Source organism: Cotesia glomerata, linkage group LG5 (assembly GCF_020080835.1).
Source record: "Cotesia glomerata isolate CgM1 linkage group LG5, MPM_Cglom_v2.3, whole genome shotgun sequence".
NCBI lineage: Eukaryota > Metazoa > Arthropoda > Insecta > Hymenoptera > Braconidae > Cotesia > Cotesia glomerata.
The window spans coordinates 21,011,074-21,030,961 of record NC_058162.1 but is presented as its reverse complement, the minus strand read 5'-3'; the positions used below and the strand labels follow the sequence as shown (position 1 = coordinate 21,030,961).

At 29.2% G+C, this 19,888-nt stretch overlaps 2 protein-coding genes across 3 annotated transcripts; both read right to left on the bottom strand.

Moving 5' to 3' along the window:
* Nucleotides 1–1,612: 1,612 nt before the first annotated feature.
* Nucleotides 1,613–18,687, bottom strand: LOC123266349 (probable serine/threonine-protein kinase kinX). Of its 2 annotated transcripts, none has more exons than XM_044730582.1 (6): nucleotides 18,405–18,687; nucleotides 17,858–18,110; nucleotides 17,294–17,686; nucleotides 16,488–17,202; nucleotides 14,055–16,280; nucleotides 1,613–2,086 (listed from the first exon to the last, which is right to left on the bottom strand). In XM_044730582.1, the coding sequence occupies exons 4-6, from the start codon at nucleotides 16,502–16,504 to the stop codon at nucleotides 1,951–1,953; spliced, it is 2,379 nt and encodes a 792-aa protein (XP_044586517.1). In that variant the 5' UTR covers nucleotides 16,505–17,202; nucleotides 17,294–17,686; nucleotides 17,858–18,110; nucleotides 18,405–18,687; the 3' UTR covers nucleotides 1,613–1,950. The 2 variants fall into 2 exon arrangements, with proteins under 2 accessions (XP_044586517.1, XP_044586516.1); XM_044730581.1 differs by lacking the exon at nucleotides 1,613–2,086 and adding an exon at nucleotides 12,270–12,835 and having other exon boundaries at nucleotides 13,806–16,280; nucleotides 18,405–18,681.
* LOC123266350 (MOB kinase activator-like 4) lies at nucleotides 3,594–4,953 on the bottom strand. The gene is made up of 3 exons (XM_044730583.1): nucleotides 4,723–4,953; nucleotides 3,850–4,358; nucleotides 3,594–3,759 (listed from the first exon to the last, which is right to left on the bottom strand). Exons 1-3 carry the CDS (start codon nucleotides 4,858–4,860, stop codon nucleotides 3,663–3,665), a joined length of 744 nt encoding a protein of 247 aa, XP_044586518.1. The 5' UTR covers nucleotides 4,861–4,953; the 3' UTR covers nucleotides 3,594–3,662.
* Nucleotides 18,688–19,888: the final 1,201 nt, after the last annotated feature.

Below are 19,888 nucleotides of genomic sequence, written 5' to 3'. Positions count from 1 at the left end.
AAATAGCGCGTTCGTTTGAGGTTGATATTCAAGGTGATTGTATAAAGAAAATTATAAGCCATATCGCAAGATGATTGGTTTAAAACTCTTTGAGCTAGACTGCACATTGTTTTGAAAAACTCGTTTCGAGAAAAACGCGTTTGAAAAAGTGACAGAAAAGTTAATGTAAAATAGTATTAAAGTAATTAATAAATCGCTTATAACTTTTGAACGAATGGAAATTTTGACTTTAAATTTTCAATCTATATTTTTGAATAGTTTTACAAGCGATTTATAAAAAAAAAAAAAATTGAATCGTTTTAAGCCTGTACTCGTATTTCCCCCCTTAATTTTTCAAAATATACACTTTTTTTATTTTTCAATTATTATTAAACTTTATGACATTAAAGTTGACAAACGTTAAAAATTTTTTTAGAATTTTATTACAATTAAATTATTATAAAAAAAAAATTTTATTAAAAAACTCCACCTGTAAAAATTAAGAAAAATTATTAGTGGAAATTTTTAAAAGTATTTTGTTTTATTGTAACTGATTTCTTTTAAGAATTAAAAAATTTTAGTCATCAGCTTACCAGTATCAATTGAATTTTCCTTTTTTTCTCTTATTCCAAAACTTAAAGTCTGGTAGATTCATGATCATGGTTAAAAGAACCAAATATTGACTAGGTAGCATAACTTGACTTGGAAAAGTCTAGTAATTCAATTTTACATTTAAAACGTAATTATCAATTTTTATCACACTTGAAATAAAAATTTGCGCATGCACATAAATATATGTAGTTGTTATAATAAAAAAAAAAAAATGTTTGTGTACTAATGTCAGAAAATTGTAAAAATTAGTCATCAGAATAAAAAACCATGTTAATAATTGAATTAACACTTAGGTCGACAATTGGTGTTGTAAATTATCCAACAACAATACCGAACTTATGGTCATGTCAGTGAATAAATTACCTAATGTCGAAACTATTATATATTAAAAATGTCATACATAAGTCTAGTGAGCATAATACTACTGGTCAGTATTTGGAACATAGGTGGTCAATATTTAGTGCGTAATAGTCAATATTCGGTTGTAACGTTAATTATTACAATTAAATGTTTATTATTATGTATTTTATTAACAAAAGTATTATAGTTTGTAAGTTAAAACAATAAAAAAGCAAACACTCTTTTTAACTCATAATCTCTTTCAATAAATTTACAAATAATCTATTTACGTTCATTTTATCTAAACTGGTCAATATTTGGAGCCTTTACCTTATAAAGGACAGATATTATCTTAAAAATGAAAAATAATGTGAAGTCAAACAAAGAAGGCATTAATTGAAACAAAATTTTCAGAAGATCCCAGTGAGTTTGCGTCTCATTGAAGAATGAAGAAATGTCAATAAAATCCAGTTTTTTTTTTTTTTTTGTTTTGCTTAATAGTCTTTATGATAGTAGTTACGTAGTCTACGTAATTCATAATCCTCAAGGAAATAATGTTAAGTAATCTTTAATTAAATTTAAACTTACGATTAATAATTTAGCTTGATTAAATGAGACTTATCAAAAAAATAAACAATTTTTTTTGTGCCTCTGGGGTTCTTCAAATAAGAACCTCGTGAAATTCGTAAAAATTTTATTTGTTTTATTTAATAAGAGTATATACCAATGAAATAATTACACTAGATAAAGTTTTTATAATATAATTTTGCTTACTTAGCATTTGTTTTCAACTCACTCTTATTATTAACGTCAGTAGCCAGCAATTTTTATTTACAGTCTATGTACACTGAATGCAAAGAATGTAATTTTTGAAAATATAAAACACGAAAAGAAATAAAAAACAAAATTGAAATTTATCGGCAGTGAAACATTGGGCACGTACATTGCTTCGCAATTTTTACTAATGATATCAAGAATAGTGCCGCGTAAAAACAATTGTCAAATTAAAAGTTACAGTAATTAAATAATAATTAAATCTACACTGACGCAATAAGAGAGCGTTACAATTTTAGCTACGATGGATAAATTGGTTTGTATTATAACACTTTGTTTATTATTACTTTTATTATTATTATTATTATTATTATTATTATTACTTCAGCTAGGTCATATAAGTTTACTTACTTTTACTCTATAATTCATTAATTTAATTAATCATTATTTCTTCTTTAATTAGTTAGCTTTAGTTGCTTTATTAGTTAATAAATTATTTTCAATAATATTTTTCAAATTCACACAAATTATTTCCTCGTTTATAAAATTTTAACATCTGAGTCTATTTAACAATATTAAAGCTTATTTAAACTCAAATGCACTGATTCCATTTATTAATAGTTACATTATACTCAATCGCTGATAGTATCACTTAAAAAAAAAAAAAAATCATTTCATGAATTCATTATTTTTCTTTTGAATTAGCAACTGACACATAGATATTTACGAATATAAAAAGTATGTACGATTAAACTCAAATTATCCGTTAATTATTAATATTAATAAATATTTATATATAATATATATTATAAAAGTGAAAGGTATTAACGATTTGTTATTTATTATAATAGTCTCATACCTTTTAAATTTATTCATCAGTCAGACATATTATAAGCCTTTCGTTAGTTGCATTTGTTCAATAATTAATTCATCAATAATATTAATAATCCACATTATATGTAAAATAAACTTGTAATTCATAATTTTAAAATGTCCCTTGAAAATTTGAGATTATAAATTTAAATCTACGACTTTACAAGTCTTTTCGAGATTTACTTTTTTTTCTTCTATTTTTAACTTGATACTAAATTTTTATCTTCATACACTTAAATCAAATATTTTGGTCATATTGATATCACTGGAATTCAAGCAATAATTTTTTTTTACTTTAGATGCATTTGGTTTTAATGGCAGTGGAAAAACTTAAAAACTAAATTTATTATTTGAAAAAAAAAAAATTTGTATTTTCACACCGCTGAAATTAATTATACATGAATTTTAAAATGCATCTTGAAAGTAAGTATAACAGTTTTTAGTAGTAGAAAGATCTAACGAAAAATTATTAAATGAAAATCTCTAGTATTCGAGTATTGAACTACCACTTTCAATTTTTTTTTATATTTATACAATTATTAAATAAAAAGTAGAAAAATTTAAGTAATATAATTAACTCTTTAGAATTTTTTGTCAAAAAAATTGTAAATTAGTTTTCTATTTGCATATATTTGAACTAATGAAATGAATTAAATATATTTGACGTTGAATTAAAATACAATAAACATTTTAATGTAACTAAAATGTCAATTGATAATTTTGTTGATGAATAACTAATAAACATTTTATTTTGGTGAAAAATTATCTAGAATTAATTCGGTTTTATTCATTTTTTTATCAACTATACTGTAGTCTAATAATTAAATAATAAATGCTAAAAATTTATTGAGATATAAGTATAATGAAAAGAATTTAAAAATACTGTTTTTTCAGCTAATAAAATAAAATAAACGTAATACCTTGAATTATTCTAATTAGTAAAACAAAAACGAACGCTTAAAAATATGAAGATAAAAAATTTAGAGTTAAATTGTCAATAAACTTCAAATGTCCAATAAGTCAAATAAAATAATTTATCAAATTTGACAATTGTAATTATGACAGATTCTTTGTACAGTTGAGTTCTATGCTTCACTTTCCGTTGTACCATCTTCTTTCAATATCGGAACAATAAGATTATCTTTTGACATTAGTTTATACTTAGTAACGAAAGCCGTGAACCTTAAAAAAATATTAAAGTTTAACATTTAAATGTTTCACAAATCAATAAATCGATGAGTAATAACAATAAATAAAAAATAAAAATGTTACCTTCGACACAGATAAGTCTCGTGCTCAAACGGGTCAAATATCGTAAGATGATGGAAATAAGCGTGTGAAAAAATTCTGTAGACACGACGGCAGACAGATCCAAGTTTAGCGACTGATGATTCTTTAATACTAACACGACTTGGAAAATATTTATTGCTATTGAGCAAGCACGCCGCTCCGTCAAGAGTATGTCGTGTGTAATCAATAGCAGGACATTCTTTAGGTGTTTTGTGAGCAGCACATAAAAATATCCATTGTTCAGTAGCTGTCATTTGCGTACAAGACAGAGGATCGCAGTCTTCTTGCAGTCTTACTGCCAGACCATTTAACTCCATGCAAAATTGCCGGAGATGCTCGTACTTCCAGACTCCCTCGTCTTGTGCTTCTGGCATACTTAAAATCAGATCTATGTTAGTTGGGTCCCGTCTGATCATTTGTTGTATGTACTGCTGGACGGCCAGCGTGCTGTCCATTTCCTCGAAGGGTTCATCAGGCCATCGGCAAAAATCCTGTCAAAATAATATCATCATTAGTATTAATTATTTATAGTACGTGAATAAATAAATAAAATAAATGGCCGATTGGTTTAATTGACATGAGTAAGGTGTAGGTGTCATTTTAAGTGTGATGAAGATGGAGCAACGAGCAAGCTGTCATAAATCGATTTATAAAATTCCCATGAATTATTTTCGTTTGACGTATGACTTTTATATGAGATTTCTGGACGAAAAAAAATAATTCGCTCACAGCTTGGCGATTGCTAGCAAATAGAGTGAAAGTGTTAATTGAAGCGTTAAATAAAAGTCTTAATGGCCGTTCTAGTGGATGTGTTGTGACCTAGGTTTGAGTGAAAATAGTCGGTTAGTTTCTGACCTTAGCTTTGGTTCCGGGTCTGTTCCGACGTATTATTGCTGAGCCGTCTGCCATCTTCATCTTGTCTGGTGTTTCCTCCGGTGTCTCGGTTGTTGTTTCCAAATTTGTTGGTGCACTTACTCGACTTACGTCGAGCATTATCTTTTCTTGATGCGCATGGACCTTGATGCGCAATTTCTAGAGCTGCTTTTTCTCGACTGAGAGGTTACTTACTTCTTTTTACTGTGGTACCTGCAGTGCGCTGGGGACTATTGTTTCTCACTATATGTTACTAGGTTTTTTAAAGTAACTGTCAAATGTTACGGACCCGCTTGTGGTAAAACAGACTTTTAGTGATAATACTAATATAAAGTTAGCCGACGTTTTTAATTTTTTGATTTTTTTTTAATAATTCAATTAGGTAGAATAAAAGAATATTTTTTAAAAATTGCACTTACAGTTTTTAAAGTTTTTTACAAATGAAATTTTTTATTTTTTTGTAATAATTGTTTCAATAAAAAAAAATTCTAAAAATTTTTAAATGTCGGCTAATTCAATTTTCATCTTTTAATGAAGAGCATTTTTATTACTGTAATTAATTTTTTATAAGAACGTAAAAAATTGACAGATGTCAGTTAACTTCAGTATCATTGCTGTGCAAGTATTCCAGTCAAGTTGTAGTAAAGTTGAAAGGAAATTTAACTACAAGTTTGATTATTAACTCGTATTCAAATTACAGCCGTAGATTTTCGTCAATTTGCTTACAACTGTATGAAAATTAATTTAACAGTTATTTGATAATTTTAAGAATTTTTTTAACAAATAAATTATGACAAAAAAAAAGTAGAAAAAAATTGACATGTAGGAATTTAAAAAAATAAAAAATGCAATTTTTTAAAAATAATTTTTTGGAAAAAATGAAAAAGTCTATTTGTTAAAAAAAATTAAAAAATGGTTAAGTGACTGCTAAGTTTAATGTCATTACAACTGTTATTCAGTGAAGAATTACCGCTAACTTATTAATTAAAAATTAACTTAAGTTAATTGTAACTGCTGAAAGTCAATTACTTTCTAAGAAAACGCTGATGGCTATCAGGAAAATAATTTCGGATTAGGATGTAAGTTGTAGTCATCTAAAATCCAGAATTTATTTAAATCTGTTTATTTATCTATTAATTTGAATTTACTATTGAAAACTATAAGATTGAATCAAAGAAATGAAAAAAATTTCGTTTAACGGACTATTTTTCAATGATGAACAGTGATTAAATACAATACGTTATGATACTGAAATCAGTAGACATTTAAAATTTTTTTGATTTTCTTTTAAAAATTCCATTTGGAGTTTTTCAAATCTTCTGCATGTGAAATTTTTTATTTATTTATTTTTCTTTTTTAATTTATTAGATTATAACTATAAAATATTTTTTAAAAATTTCACTTGTAGTTCTTCAAGTTTTTTTTAAATGAAAATTAAAAAAAAATTTTTTTGTAATAATTTTTTGTGGGAGTACTTTTCCACTCTCGGAAATTTTGCGTCAACCACCGTACTCTTTGGGCCATAAAATCCCTTCCCCGGCATTCAAGGGACTCATGACGTAACGGGACCCCAAGAACAACGCTAAGTGTTAGCAAAGGCTAACACCCTCAAGAGTCAAGGGGCACGAGACAGACTTTCCCCAGCCTCTGAGATACACACATCTACGGGTTACTACACTTATCATATTTTCCTTTACTTAACGTATCGTATTATTGTAACCGCGGAGTACCATCTTGACATTAATACTTATACACGAACTTAATCTATTGTATCGTTTTACTGATAGCTATATTCTACGGGATTGATTGATTATTGTGAAACTTTATTAACTTCATTCGAATATTGTAAAGAGTATAGTTATAACTTGAATAAATTATTAAACTAAAGAAATAGACTACTACATTTTTCAATAAAAAAAATATGAAATATTATTCTTTAATTAAATATGAAACATTATTTAATTGTTAAATATTATTTTAATAAGTTATTACTTATTTTTTATGAAACGAAAATAGTTTGTCGGTTTGTTTGGTTTTATGATCTTATTCTTTTTTAACAATTTATAACTTTTTTAAAATGTTTTACGACAATGAATATGTATGTTACTAAGAAAATTTTTGAAGGGAATTAAACTTATTGCATTTCTTTTGTCAGTTATCACAAAGGTTCAGTTGTCGGGTAACTAACTTATTCAAGTATTTTTATAGTTTCTGAAAAGAGTTGACAAAGTTAGTTTTGTTCGTTGTTTGTTTAAAGAAAAGACTATATTTAAATTTATGAGCTACAATGGTTACTGAAATATAAATAACAAAATTCATTATTTAATAGTTAATATCAATCAAATTAAATAATTTAAATTCTAACAACACTAAAGTTAGCCGATGTTTTTAATTTTTTTTTATTTATTAAATTGGAACAAAAAAATATGTTTTAAAAATTGCACTCAAAATTATTCAAGTCTTTTACAAATGAAATTTTTTTTTCTTATTTGTTGTCATAATTTTTCAATAAAGAAAATATAAAAATTTTTAGATGTCGACTAACTTAATTTTCATTAAATTCTAGTGAATTTCCGCGTCAAGCATCAACGACTTTTGTGATATCATCGAATATAACAAAATTAGCGGAAACCTGAGATTTTGTTGTTTAAAGTCATCATTTTTTTTTTAAATTGGGAATGTGAAAAATTGAAAAAACAATAAATTCATTTTTTTTTATTGCACGCCTCATAGCGCGAAGCGCGTGAGGTTGTGCTTTATACTCGACTCGTCAAGGTCAAGCAATTTTGTGATCTTTAAATGTCTCTATCACAACCATATTACACTTATACAATAATATAAGTAGATGTACACGGAGAAAACACTTAAATTAAACCATCTTTTACTTTTTTAAATCATTTCATGTAGCTATTTTGAAAAAAAAACGTTTTGAAAAAAATTTTACGTGGACGTCCGGATGTCACCCCATTTTGGATGTACCAATGATTACTCCCGAACAAATTGATATTTCAAGACCGGACTTTTTTTATTAGTTTACGAATGCGATGAACTGGGTCCGTATTTCATATCAGTAGCCTAGTTTACGTATTTTTTTTTTTAAATTGAATTTTTATTAAAATTTATTACGATATAACCGTACAAAGACAAACGAATTTTTCTTATTTGTCACGTGAAAACTATGGCGCCACTTGATAAAGCTAGATTTTTTTAGACTGCGTGCGCATATAACAAGAAAAAAGGGCGCTGATATTTAAAAAAAAAAAAAATACTCTGTAAGAAATTACTTAATTATAATTTTCTTTTTTTTTATCAGTTCCACAATTTATTTTTTCTTAAAAAATGAATGAGCGTTATGAGGCGTGCACTTTTGGATTTTCCAAACTTTTTTTTCATTAAATTCAGTATTAGGTAATTTTTTAGGTTTTCTTAGCATTCAAATTCAAAAAATTCTAATTTTTAAACATTAATTCACTAATTATTTTATTTCATGACGGATTTACAATAATAATCATGAATATTTGTATTATGCTGTCAAATGTTAACAAATATTTTATGTCCAACGAAATCGCTAATAAAATGTGTTATAAGTTCAGCTATCTCGAGTGTTTTTGTCTTTACTATACATGCAAAAACAGAAAATTAAGAAAAAATTATTTTTAATCAAAAAATTAGCATTTTTGAAATTTTTTTCTTGATGAATAGGAAGAAAAAAAATGATTTGTGAGGTTCCGGCCAATTTTGGAAAGATTAGAAAAATTAAAGGTTAAATTCAAAATATAATTTCAATATTTTTAAATTATTGCTACTGTGTAAGCAAAGTTCATAGTCAGCAAAGTTCTAGAAATCTTATTTATAAGAGAGTCACCGAACTCGAGTCTAAATTCGTGAGATCAGAGCTCCGACAACTTCTCTAGTTAGGGTAACCTGAGATGCAACGTTCGCACTTTTAATTATTATACTATAAATTCTATTGTACTAAATCTGGAGATGCAGAGCAGGTTGTCAGCCGACAAATACCTTAGGCCCCGGACTATGTTCAGAGACTGACTGACTCAAATTTAAGTTTTTACAATATATTAACAATGAGTCAACTTGATTATTTCTTATTCAAACAAAAATCTCGTTAAAATCATTTTAAAAAAAGAGAGAGTTAGCAATAGGCCCTAGATCGATCGATTGTCTAACGAGGCCAGTCTGGAGTTTAAAAGTATACAAACGTTCAACTGGAAAAACTCAAATTTTCAGAACGTTACAGATTACTAAAAAATACTTTGTTTAATTTTTGATACTAAAAAACTAGATGATAGTGGAACTAAACAATTACATTTTTTTAACTTCCCGCTAAAAAAATTTGAAATTTTTAACTTCCCGCTGAGAAAATTGAAAATTGAAAATTCATAAAATTTTGTTTGTCGGTGTTTTTTTAAAAATTATCTTCAAGATTTGTCAACCAATCAATATAAACCTATACGTTTTCTTTTTGTGCTTAAAAAACTGCGTCGAATGCTTTTTTAAAAAAGAAAATAGGAAAAAGACAATATGAGCTCGAAGAGCTTAAAATGTGAAAACGGTGTTTTGAGCAAATATATTAACCAAAAAACGCATTTTAAGGTGTTTTAAATTCAAACTTAGTGGGAAGTTCTAGGGTTGGCCTGCACGGTCAACCGATTTCCAGATTTATTTTTGTGTTTCCAAGCCGATATTTTCTAAAAATAGTAAATGTAGAAATTTCAAAAAAATTATGAATGCAATTTTTTTTTTTATTACAATAATTTAATAATTTATTTGCTAAATTAAAATCATAAAAATTACCAGACGTCTGTTAATTTTAGTATCAATGATAAATATTATGAAAAACAACTGAATAAAAAGATTAAATTTGCATATTTTTTAAAATCTTATTAATACCGTTGAAATTATTGATTGAACGATTACTATTTTTGATAAATCTTTTAATAATATATGTTATCAATCTCAGCTATTGTGGACACTACCTAAGTATTTATGAACTAAAGGTAACTAATACTATTTTTGTATTATTGTTAATAATAACAATATTGACACATTAGAAACCATAAACATGACAATTTTTCAAATGAAATTTTTGACGGTTTGAAATTTTTAGCTCATAGAAGCTCATTAAAAAAAAATTTGTCCATAAAACCAGAAAATAAAATCGAAATTTTCTAACTAAAATAAAAAATCAATAAATAGTAATCAATAATTACATTATTTATTTATTTATTATTTATAATTGACTACAAAAGTGAAAATATACGTTGTATTATTCATAACAATTAAAAATTTTAAACTAGAAATTTTATTTCGTAATATTTTTTCCTTTCATTTTTATTTAACTAACTTTATCTTTACATACTTGCCAAGTTTATTACTCAATTATGCAATAAAAATTAAGATAACAAATAATAGCCGCGAAACTTTTACGCACTGAAAGTTAAAAATAATAAAACTTTGAAAGATCAAAATTATTAATAGTGACCATTATGATTTATTTAATGAATAATGATAAATATTTAATACAATTCTTCTTCTCATTATAAACAATTATTACAATCACTAAATAATAATAAATATAGTTAATAATAATTATATAATTAATGACAAAAGAAAATAACTTATTTATAATGTGCATTTGTTATCAAGTTTTTCACATCTAATTTATCTTGTTACTGTTTTTAATTCACTTATTATTCGCTGTTTTAACTTTGTTAATACCTGATAACGTACATGTACAATTATTTTGATAATTTATAAGTTTTTATGAACCAGACTTATTATTTTTGATCATTAAATAAACAAACAGCTTTTCGATAACTTATTTTTCAACAACATAATTCAATTATCTTTTTTTATTTTAATTATCAGTTTTTAAAAATAAAACGATATTGTTTGTTACGGTCCCTTTTATTTCTTCATTATTTATAGTCTTTTTGATATTTAATTATGTTAAGACAAGATAAAATATAAAAATTCTAATTATTAGCGATACTAATTGTATTTCTTTTTTTAATTGTTCTTACAGTTTTTTTTTTTTAGTGATACAAATACATAAATATAAATACAAATATTTTGTCGCCTATCTAAAAAGGATATCTACAATTTTTTCTTCTCTTTATTTATTTATTTATTTATTACTTATTATAATCTTCCATTTTTACTCTCGTGTTGTTACATCATTGACTACGAAAGATATTGCACGTGAATAATTATTTTTATAATCTTTTTTAAACCGTCTACATTGTAGACTATTGAATAATAAATTCAAATGATAACTACACAAAAGTTAATTAGCACCGGCATAGGAAATAATTCTATGCATCAGGGCACGAAACATATTATTATTATTATTACAATTATTATTATTTTTATAATTATTATTACAAACTCCCTGCTTCGATAAAAAAAAAAAAAAAAAAAAAAAAAAAAAAAAATATGTTATTAATAATTATAATTACAAAGAAGAAATTTATAAAAAACCTACATGGATTTGATTTTATAATTTTCTTTCATAACGAAAGAATATTTTAATTTATCCAGCATAAATTATTTAATTTGATCCCACATTTAATGAAATTATTTTTAAAAACATTATTTACACTTAAATAATAAATTAATTTTTGTCACATAGTTTTATAGGATTATTTTAATTTTTAATAAATAATGAAATATAATTTTTGAGATTTTAAATTGAAACATTGCGAAAAATTATGCAAGGTAAAAAAATATAAGAGAAATAAATTAACTGAGAAATAAAATTTCTTACAAGAATTTATCTACTTTGATATTGAATTAAAATGCCATAAAAATTATGTAAGAGTAAGAAAAAATGTACATAAACTTTTTTCTACATGAGAAAACTTTGAAAATAATAAAAAAAATTTACCTTTAACCGTGTAAAGTCCAAGATAAGAATTTAAAAGTTTAACAAAACATAACTTTTAAAATAATTCGAAGAAATATATTTATAAAAATTTATACTTTTCTTTAAATCAATTAAAGCAAAGACTATTTAATTAAAAATTTTCTTATAAATTAATTTAATAACTATTTAGCGAAGAAAAACAGTGAAATTTAAAACAAAACAAATTTTAGTTACAAGTAACTAATAATTACTCAATCAATAAAGAAAAAAATAATGATCAACAATTTTCGTGTAATTTAAAAAATGAAAATTCAACAACAAATACTAATCTATCACAAATTCGAGTGTCAAATCCAACATTTAATCGTTTCAATGATCACCCTTAGATATAAATAGTCTGGAATAGAAATCGAATATAATAAATCAATCAATTAATAACTCATATAATTGATTAATTAACTAATTAATATACAATTATTTACTGATTAAGCTACGCTAATATATGCATTTGGTTAACGCAGGCCTGCAATCGACAAAGGGATTAATTAAAATCATAAAAAGACAGTTATTAACTTTTAAGTAAGAAACTTAAAGTCTTACTGATATAAATATTTTTCTATCAGTTCTGCGGGTATTGTATATTGTATTACATTCTCTTATTTCATTCCGGTGGGTCAATGCACCGAAATCGATACTCTCCGGTAAATCCCAACACGCAACTACTCTCTTAAGAGTTAACGATTTACTATTACCGCGTGGGTTACACGGGAACCTTTTAAGTGACAGTAAGTGAAAAATAAAACCATGCTATACAATATATTATATAGAATATTATACATAATAATTTAAATCAAACAAAAATCCTTGATAGTCAAATTAACCAAGATAACATAACCTCCCTTTGATTTATCAATTCTTATTCACCACACACGCACTATTGTATTGTATTGCACTACAATTATCATCATCATCATATTTATTTTTTTTGACTACTATTGCACTTGAGTTTGACTGGCTCTCTTTGTCTTATTAGCAGGCTGTTTATTATTTATAAAATTACTATCCATTAACCGTCAGGACGCCAAAGTTGTTCTGTGCCAAGACACTCTATGGGAAGAAGTGTCCTGAGATTGCTGTTGATAATTACCAGCATGAAGTCTGTCGTCTTGGGGTTGATGCAGCTTAGCAGTACTTTTGTCTGGATTTTTTTGCCTAAAAAAATAAAAAAAATAAAAATTGATTAAAAAAATCTTATTGTGCAAGCTTTTAAATTAACAAAAGTATAAACTAGTAGACTAAAGTTAACGCTCTTTGATCTATTACAAAGTATTAATAAAATATGAATAAATCCTATTAGCTATTCCTCAAAAATAAAATATTCATAAAGCCTTGAAAGAAAACAAAGAAGCTAAAGTTTTGTATAACAAAGCAACCGTGTGAACTTTAACATTGCAAGCTATAGCTGTTAGTTGTATTGTACGTTAACGTTAAATATAAATGATGTTCGAGGGAACCCTGGAAAACATGAAACATAAATTGCCGATCGAACTTTTTCCTTACTGGGTAGTAAGTAGTCTATAGCTATATAGTCTTTGTTCAAGACTTTTAAACTAAAAATAATAAAACATTGTCTACACGTAAACGAAGACATCTGCAGTACATCCGGATAACATTGATGACAAACTCCTAAAGTATATTGGTATATATGTTTGAATGAAGCGTTACGCTCGATCCCTATCCTTACTCCCATCCCTTGGATAAAAATCTCTGGGGAGGAGAAATACGACAAGGAAAGTAGACAGGTATCAATTGCAGAAAGTTTAAGAAAGAAGAAGAAGAAAGACATAGTATGTAATATACAGAGAGGGTTGATGAAGCACAGTTGTATATAGACAGAGAGGTGGAATATTTAGCCTCAAGCTGAGTATGAAAGCTCCTGTGCAGCCACTAGTGTATGTTGTGTTATAGAGTTCGAAGTAGATGTAGAGGGTAGAGGGTTTTGAGAAAGAGAAAGAGGGGAATCGATCGAGCCAAGCTAACTTTCCTCATGTTGCGCACGCGTTCTTCATTCTACATAATTCTTTATAGCAATATACTTTGTAAATTATTGTATAAACATATGGAAAGACCTGTAATTACTATAATTAGTTGTAGTAATGATAATGAATAATAATAATAATACCTGCAGCCAAAAAGTGGATGCCATAAACGTGAATCGTCCCCAGGAATTCGTGCTGTTGATGTTACTTCAGATTCCTGTCTGAGAAGGCCACTCCGTACCCTCAGAATGGAATTTTGGCCTGGAGTTACAGACGAGGACGAGTGTCGGGACAAGTCCATTGGTGCTGGCATCAGACTTCCTATTGGCTTGCAAGACAATCTTTTCTTCTCGGAATTAGTCGGTAGCGAGGAGTAGGAATTTTGATTTTTGTTATTATTATTATTATTATTATTACTACTACTGTAACTATGCTGGTGGTTCTGAAGTTGCTGCTGGTACCCCTGCTGATAACGATTATTAGACTTAAAATTTTTATCTTCTGGCACACGGTAACGGGAATCAGGGACAGCATCCAACACTTGCTGGAGATGCGACAGTGAGATTACTAATATATCGGGATCGGAGAGAAGTTCAGGATGAGACAAAGCCTCAGGAAGTCTTAACTCTGGCCTGGTGATAAGCAACCTGGGTATTTCTATCGCTGGCGCGGCAGCTAGACTCGACAGCCGATCTCGCGGGACGAGAAGAGGATCCGGAATAGATCCACCGGATTTTCTTATTAATTCCCTGAGTTGATTAGCTGGTTTCGGAGCTTCTCGTCTTCTCCATTCGGTCGGCTTGACTTCAATCAAATCCGGAGCTTCACGCCGACGTTTCTCAGGTACCGAAGGCGTCACATTTCTCACCAGGTCTGGCCGCGACGCGTCTTCGGAGCAGGTCACAGAGCACGGAGGACTCGGAGGTACTTGTTGCGAGCACGTTCGAGTTATCTGCAACATTTTAGGAAAACGGGGCTTTTCAAGAGAGTCGTTAATAGGCTTAAGATCCGGCAGAGGAATGCTTCCAGGTACTCGTGGTTTGTGGTTAATAATCTTAACATCCTCTTGCACTTCGTCGATGTCTTCCTCAACGATGTCGTCTTCGAGACAGGTCTCTGGTATTTTATTCGTCGGAACATTTCTCGTAACTTGGTAGAATCCAGTCTCCGGAAGCTTATCATCCGGACCAAGTACGTCGTCATCGCGCTCGTGAAGCTCTTCGTCGTCCATCATCTCCACAGAATCACGGTCGTCGTACTCAAATACCGTAGCGTTTTCATCATCAAGCTCCTCGTTATCTTTAATATCGTCCTCTATTTCTTCTATTTCTTCCTCGGTGTCTTCAGCTCTCACCACCGAAACAGAAACAGAATTAACATCAATTTTACCACCCTCAGTACTATTTTTATTTTTATTGTCTTTATTAATATCTTTAACACTTTCTATCTGCTGATCCAGCACTTCGTCATCCTCCACCACCATCTCAATGTCATCATTCAACTTAGAATTCTCAATCAAACTACTAAACCGATATCTTGCGGGATTAAGTGGTTCCAAAACAACACGCGGCTGAAGCAACGAATCTTTTTGCACTTCTTCTAAATCAATTAACCCAAGTGTTGTTCTCCCGCAGGAAAGAGTAAGAAATTTCGAATTCTCGTGCTGTGTATCTTCATACTCGTAATCACCGTCATGAACATCGTGATCGTCAAACCTCTCACGTTCCTCGTAATCGTCATCTCGATCGTCAGTTTCTTCTTCGTGGTTGTGATCATCGTAGGATAAATCAAAACTTATCCTCGAGTTTCTACACGAACTTCGAGTAGCGTCACTCTCGTCATCTGAAACTCGATCGTGATAATGAGATCTGACAGCAAGACATCGTTTAGATTCTTTTCTTCTGACTTCCGGAACCACACACGTGTCTTTACTTTTACTCGGCATGTAAGACGTCGATGACCTGGAGGAAAATGAGGTTGACTCCGAGTAAGACGAGGGCGAGGATGACGAACTTTTCAACGACATCGAACAGGGTACACAGCTCGAGGTGATTGAAGGCGAAGAGGACGCAGGCTTATCTTTATTGACAGAATAATTGGATCCACTAGAACATCGGCAAGAATTATAAATACTTGAAGAAGTTCTTGGTATTGACCTCCACCCGAAAGGAGTTTTAGTAAGTTTTATTCTGTTCCTCTTGTCATAATCTTCACAGCGTACTTCAACTATTTTTTGTTCTCGCTGCAAAGCCCACAAAAAAATCGGATTTACTTTCGGACGTGTTTCACCTTCTTCGTAAGGTTGTTTACAATTTTCAACACCAAGAGTATCCACTTGAGTTTCCGGGCAGTCTGAGGAGTACCGACACTGTTCGTGAAATGCGCCGTCGTGGTCGTTGTTGTCGTGCGGGTGGTTGTTATTGTGGTTATTACTATTATTATTGTTCTTCAGGTGATGATGCCGGCGTCGATGCTGGTGGTGACGATGACGATGTCGGTGGCGTCTCTGACGTCGGGGCGATTGGCCCCGGGTGGGGGCAGCGCTCATCGCTCCATCCAACGGCTCTTCAACCTGCTCGTTTGCATCAACTCGGCCGAGTGTCAATTTAAACGTTAACCTGATTACAATAACACCAATATCATTATCTATTATACAGTTGTCATGTCATGCATACTAATAGCATAATGGTAATTATAATTATAATTGAAATAACAATTGTCAATAGCAATTATAATTATTAGCATCATCATCAGCAGCAATCTATATTATTGGTATGACTTGTAATTTATGAGTAGCATGCTACTGGTATCGATATATTACTTACCTATTAGAATTGTTCATCCACCGATAGTATGTCTCCACATCGGCCCACCCGTGTCCATCCACGGTCCATTTGTCATCGGATTTAATGACAGTGTTATCGCGGGCGTGGCAACGGATAGACACTGGTGAAATTTAACTCGACGTCCAGGCGTCGCGATTTTCATGTCCTCGACTACTCGGCTGAATCGATCTGCTCGCGAGTACTCGGCATGATAAATCACTATCCTCGTTTCTTCCTTCTTTCAGTATCCTCAAACTTTTTAAAACTTATCATTTATTTATAAATAATATATATTTTTTTATAAAAATATTAAAACCACTGAAAATAAAACAGATAACTTATAAGTTGTCACCTTAAAAAAATATTATATTAAAAAGTATCTTATAATAGACAATCAGGTAGTCAACGTTTTTTAAATCCTAAACTTATCATCACTATCAACAAGTTGGTTGACTTGAAACAGCCACGCACTCCGACTGCCAGGGAGCTACTGACCGGCCGTAGAGTTCCGATCTTTTCAGTCCCCGTTCTCTTTAGTCTCCTCGCCACCGCTCTCAATACCATCCTCGACGCCGTCGCCGTCGGCGTCCTTCTCCATCAACACACTCAAAAAGACACAGCTACACGATAAAGATAAAGTACGTGGGCGTGGGTGTGCAACAAAGATGTGGATATTCGCAATATCAGGGGCTCTCATGCTCCAACATGTCTTACACTGTAATAATATAAATACACATACACAAATACATAAATATATGTCCGTGTATATATTAGCTGCGAACGCCGATACGCTACGATGTTCCTACCTGCGGAATGACAAATGCTAAGCGTTATCAGCACTAGAATTAGTAGTAGTAGTAGTGTAGAGACCAATATGCATGCATGGATGTATAATCAAACGCTTACACTATTTCTCTACACAGTTCTGCCACGCAATCGATTTGCTTCATGTCGTCGTTCTATGCCAGAGTACTGAGAAGTGAGAACAGAGTACAGAGCACACAGCACACACAGCACAGAGAGACTCTTTCATACTTACTATGTCTATGTACTTTACTCAACACTCTGACAACTTTTGCCACCATATTCATACACGCACGTTTTATATGTCTGTTATCCTTTTTATAGCTTCATCCATAGCATAATTAAATATACACATTGCTCCTAGCTGTGTACATTCGTGTTATCAACTCTATCATCTGTAGCAAAAAAATCACAAGACAATATTTAACACTCCATTTACTACGTTATTATTATTATTTATAATTATAGTTAAAATAATAATTACATCTACCTTTATCAAAGAACTGAGCATCATTCTCTGTTCTTCAAACAATTAGTTACCTACATTCGACATTTAAAATAGTTACCTTTGTCATTTATATTTACTTTTCATTTAAATAGACGTCTTTGTACTTTTGTTTTATTATTTTTTTTCCTTACTCCTACGACCTACATAAAAAAGTTTTTCAGCCCCACGCAATTTCGACGTAATCATTCAATATGAAGTTTAAACGCACGCAAGCTTCTACCATGGCTTCCCCGAGGCTTTTCGTGTAAAATTCAAGGACTGTCATCGTATATATATATATATATATACATATTTTACTCAGCGTATATTACCTGAAAAATATGAAATAAAAGTTAAATTTATTTCCTTTATTCCAACGTATCACTTTTTATCCGTTTAATCATTTTAAATTGGATGGTGGTTATGTAGTTTTAAGGTTTGAATTTATAGGGTCGGTGTGATAACATTTTAGGAATTTAATCACAGATAACGACTAACTCAAATAAATAATATATATATATATATATATATATATATATATATATATATATATATATATATATATATATATATATATATATATATATATATATATATATATATATATATAAAGAAGCTATTGTTACCACGATCATCCATTGAAGAGTCAAGTTGTACGGTATCAAAATAGGTATCCAGTTGCTATAATCCAAGGCAGGTTTTGGTATAGTAGGGTTGTCGTCTATCTGCTGTGTTTACCAGATGTACATATACATACTTGCAACCATACAGTCGTACGTCTACCTACATAAAATACAATATAATAATACATGTATTCCGTAGGTCATCGAGTTGATGAACAGTGTAACTGGGCAGAGTTGGAAACTACTTGTGACTTGGACACTCATTTCAACTCTTCGTACGCGACTAGTGCACATGTACATTCACACACATTTTCCAACTGTATCTGTATTTGCTGTCCTTCTTCCAAGTGAAGTCAATGAGCTCTCTAGATGTATCTTAGGCTATATCTAGATAACTATACATATATTATATATACCCAAGTGTTGACAAGTAGAGTAGGTACCAATACTTTACTGCATTTAATTACTGACATGAATTTGTAAAATGTTACGGTCTGTGGATACAATGCTGAAAAAAAATTTTTTTTTATTAAAATTAGTTCAATTGTAAAAACTATTATTTACATTTATGATTGATTTATTAATTCTAGGTTGTTTCTTCGACAGAAGCCGCTTTTTTAATATTACAATGTAATATAATTTGTCGTTGAACAAAAATTAAAGAACTTATTGATTGATAAATACATGTATCAATTCTATAACTATAGAAATAGTTTATTAGCGAAAATTTGATGGAAGATAACTTTCTGGTAAAAAAATTTTGTAAAAAAATTTCAACTCTAATCATAGAAGAATTCAAAATGGCGGACGTTTAGATTAAATTTTATTAACCCAATTTTAGTGAACTTTTGTAGTTGATAAAAACTCCAAGTAACTTTATTCAACTGTACTCGGTGAAACTTATTTTATCATAAAGTTTTTAGTCTATCTATTGATAAAATTGTGGTACGGTTAAATCTTCAAGGTTAAATAGAAGTTATATTATGTTGAAATGACCTTAGAATGCTACGAAGTGGTTAAATAATTAGTCAAAAAAGAATTAAAATTAAAGAAATATTGAAAGTAAAAAGAAGAAACGATATTTTTTAAAAAAATTACTTGATATTCTTAAAAGAATTAATAAAATCAAATTTTAATGTAAAAAGTTTCCATTTTAAATCATTCGACATGATGCGCGACATCAAGATGGTGGCTAAAATTTATTGAACCAAATATTTGTTTTAATTGTCAACATAAATACAACTTTCGAATACTTTTTTTTCTACTAGATTTATGCATTTTAATGAAATTTTAAGATAATTATTTATTAATATATAAAAAAGCATTTAAATACTAACAAACATAATTTGATTTTCGTGAAATTGAAATGTCGGAGAAGAAATGTCAATACATATAAAAATAGAAAATTAAATAAAAGAATAACTGGATATACTCGTAAATAATTGATATTATTTATTTATATTTATTGAGTGGTTACATAACATCGA

Coding starts and splice junctions, on each gene's coding strand:
- LOC123266350 (XM_044730583.1), bottom strand. CDS start 4,860: ATGCTCGACGTAAGTCGAGTAAGTGCACCAACAAATTTGGAAACAACA. Junction 4,359..4,722: donor GACCCGGAACCAAAGCTAAG/GTCAGAAACTAA, acceptor TTATTTTGACAG/GATTTTTGCCGATGGCCTGA. Junction 3,760..3,849: donor GAGACTTATCTGTGTCGAAG/GTAACATTTTTA, acceptor TATTTTTTTAAG/GTTCACGGCTTTCGTTACTA.
- LOC123266349 (XM_044730581.1), bottom strand. Junction 12,836..13,805: donor CATCCACTTTTTGGCTGCAG/GTATTATTATTA, acceptor TTATTTTTTTAG/GCAAAAAAATCCAGACAAAA.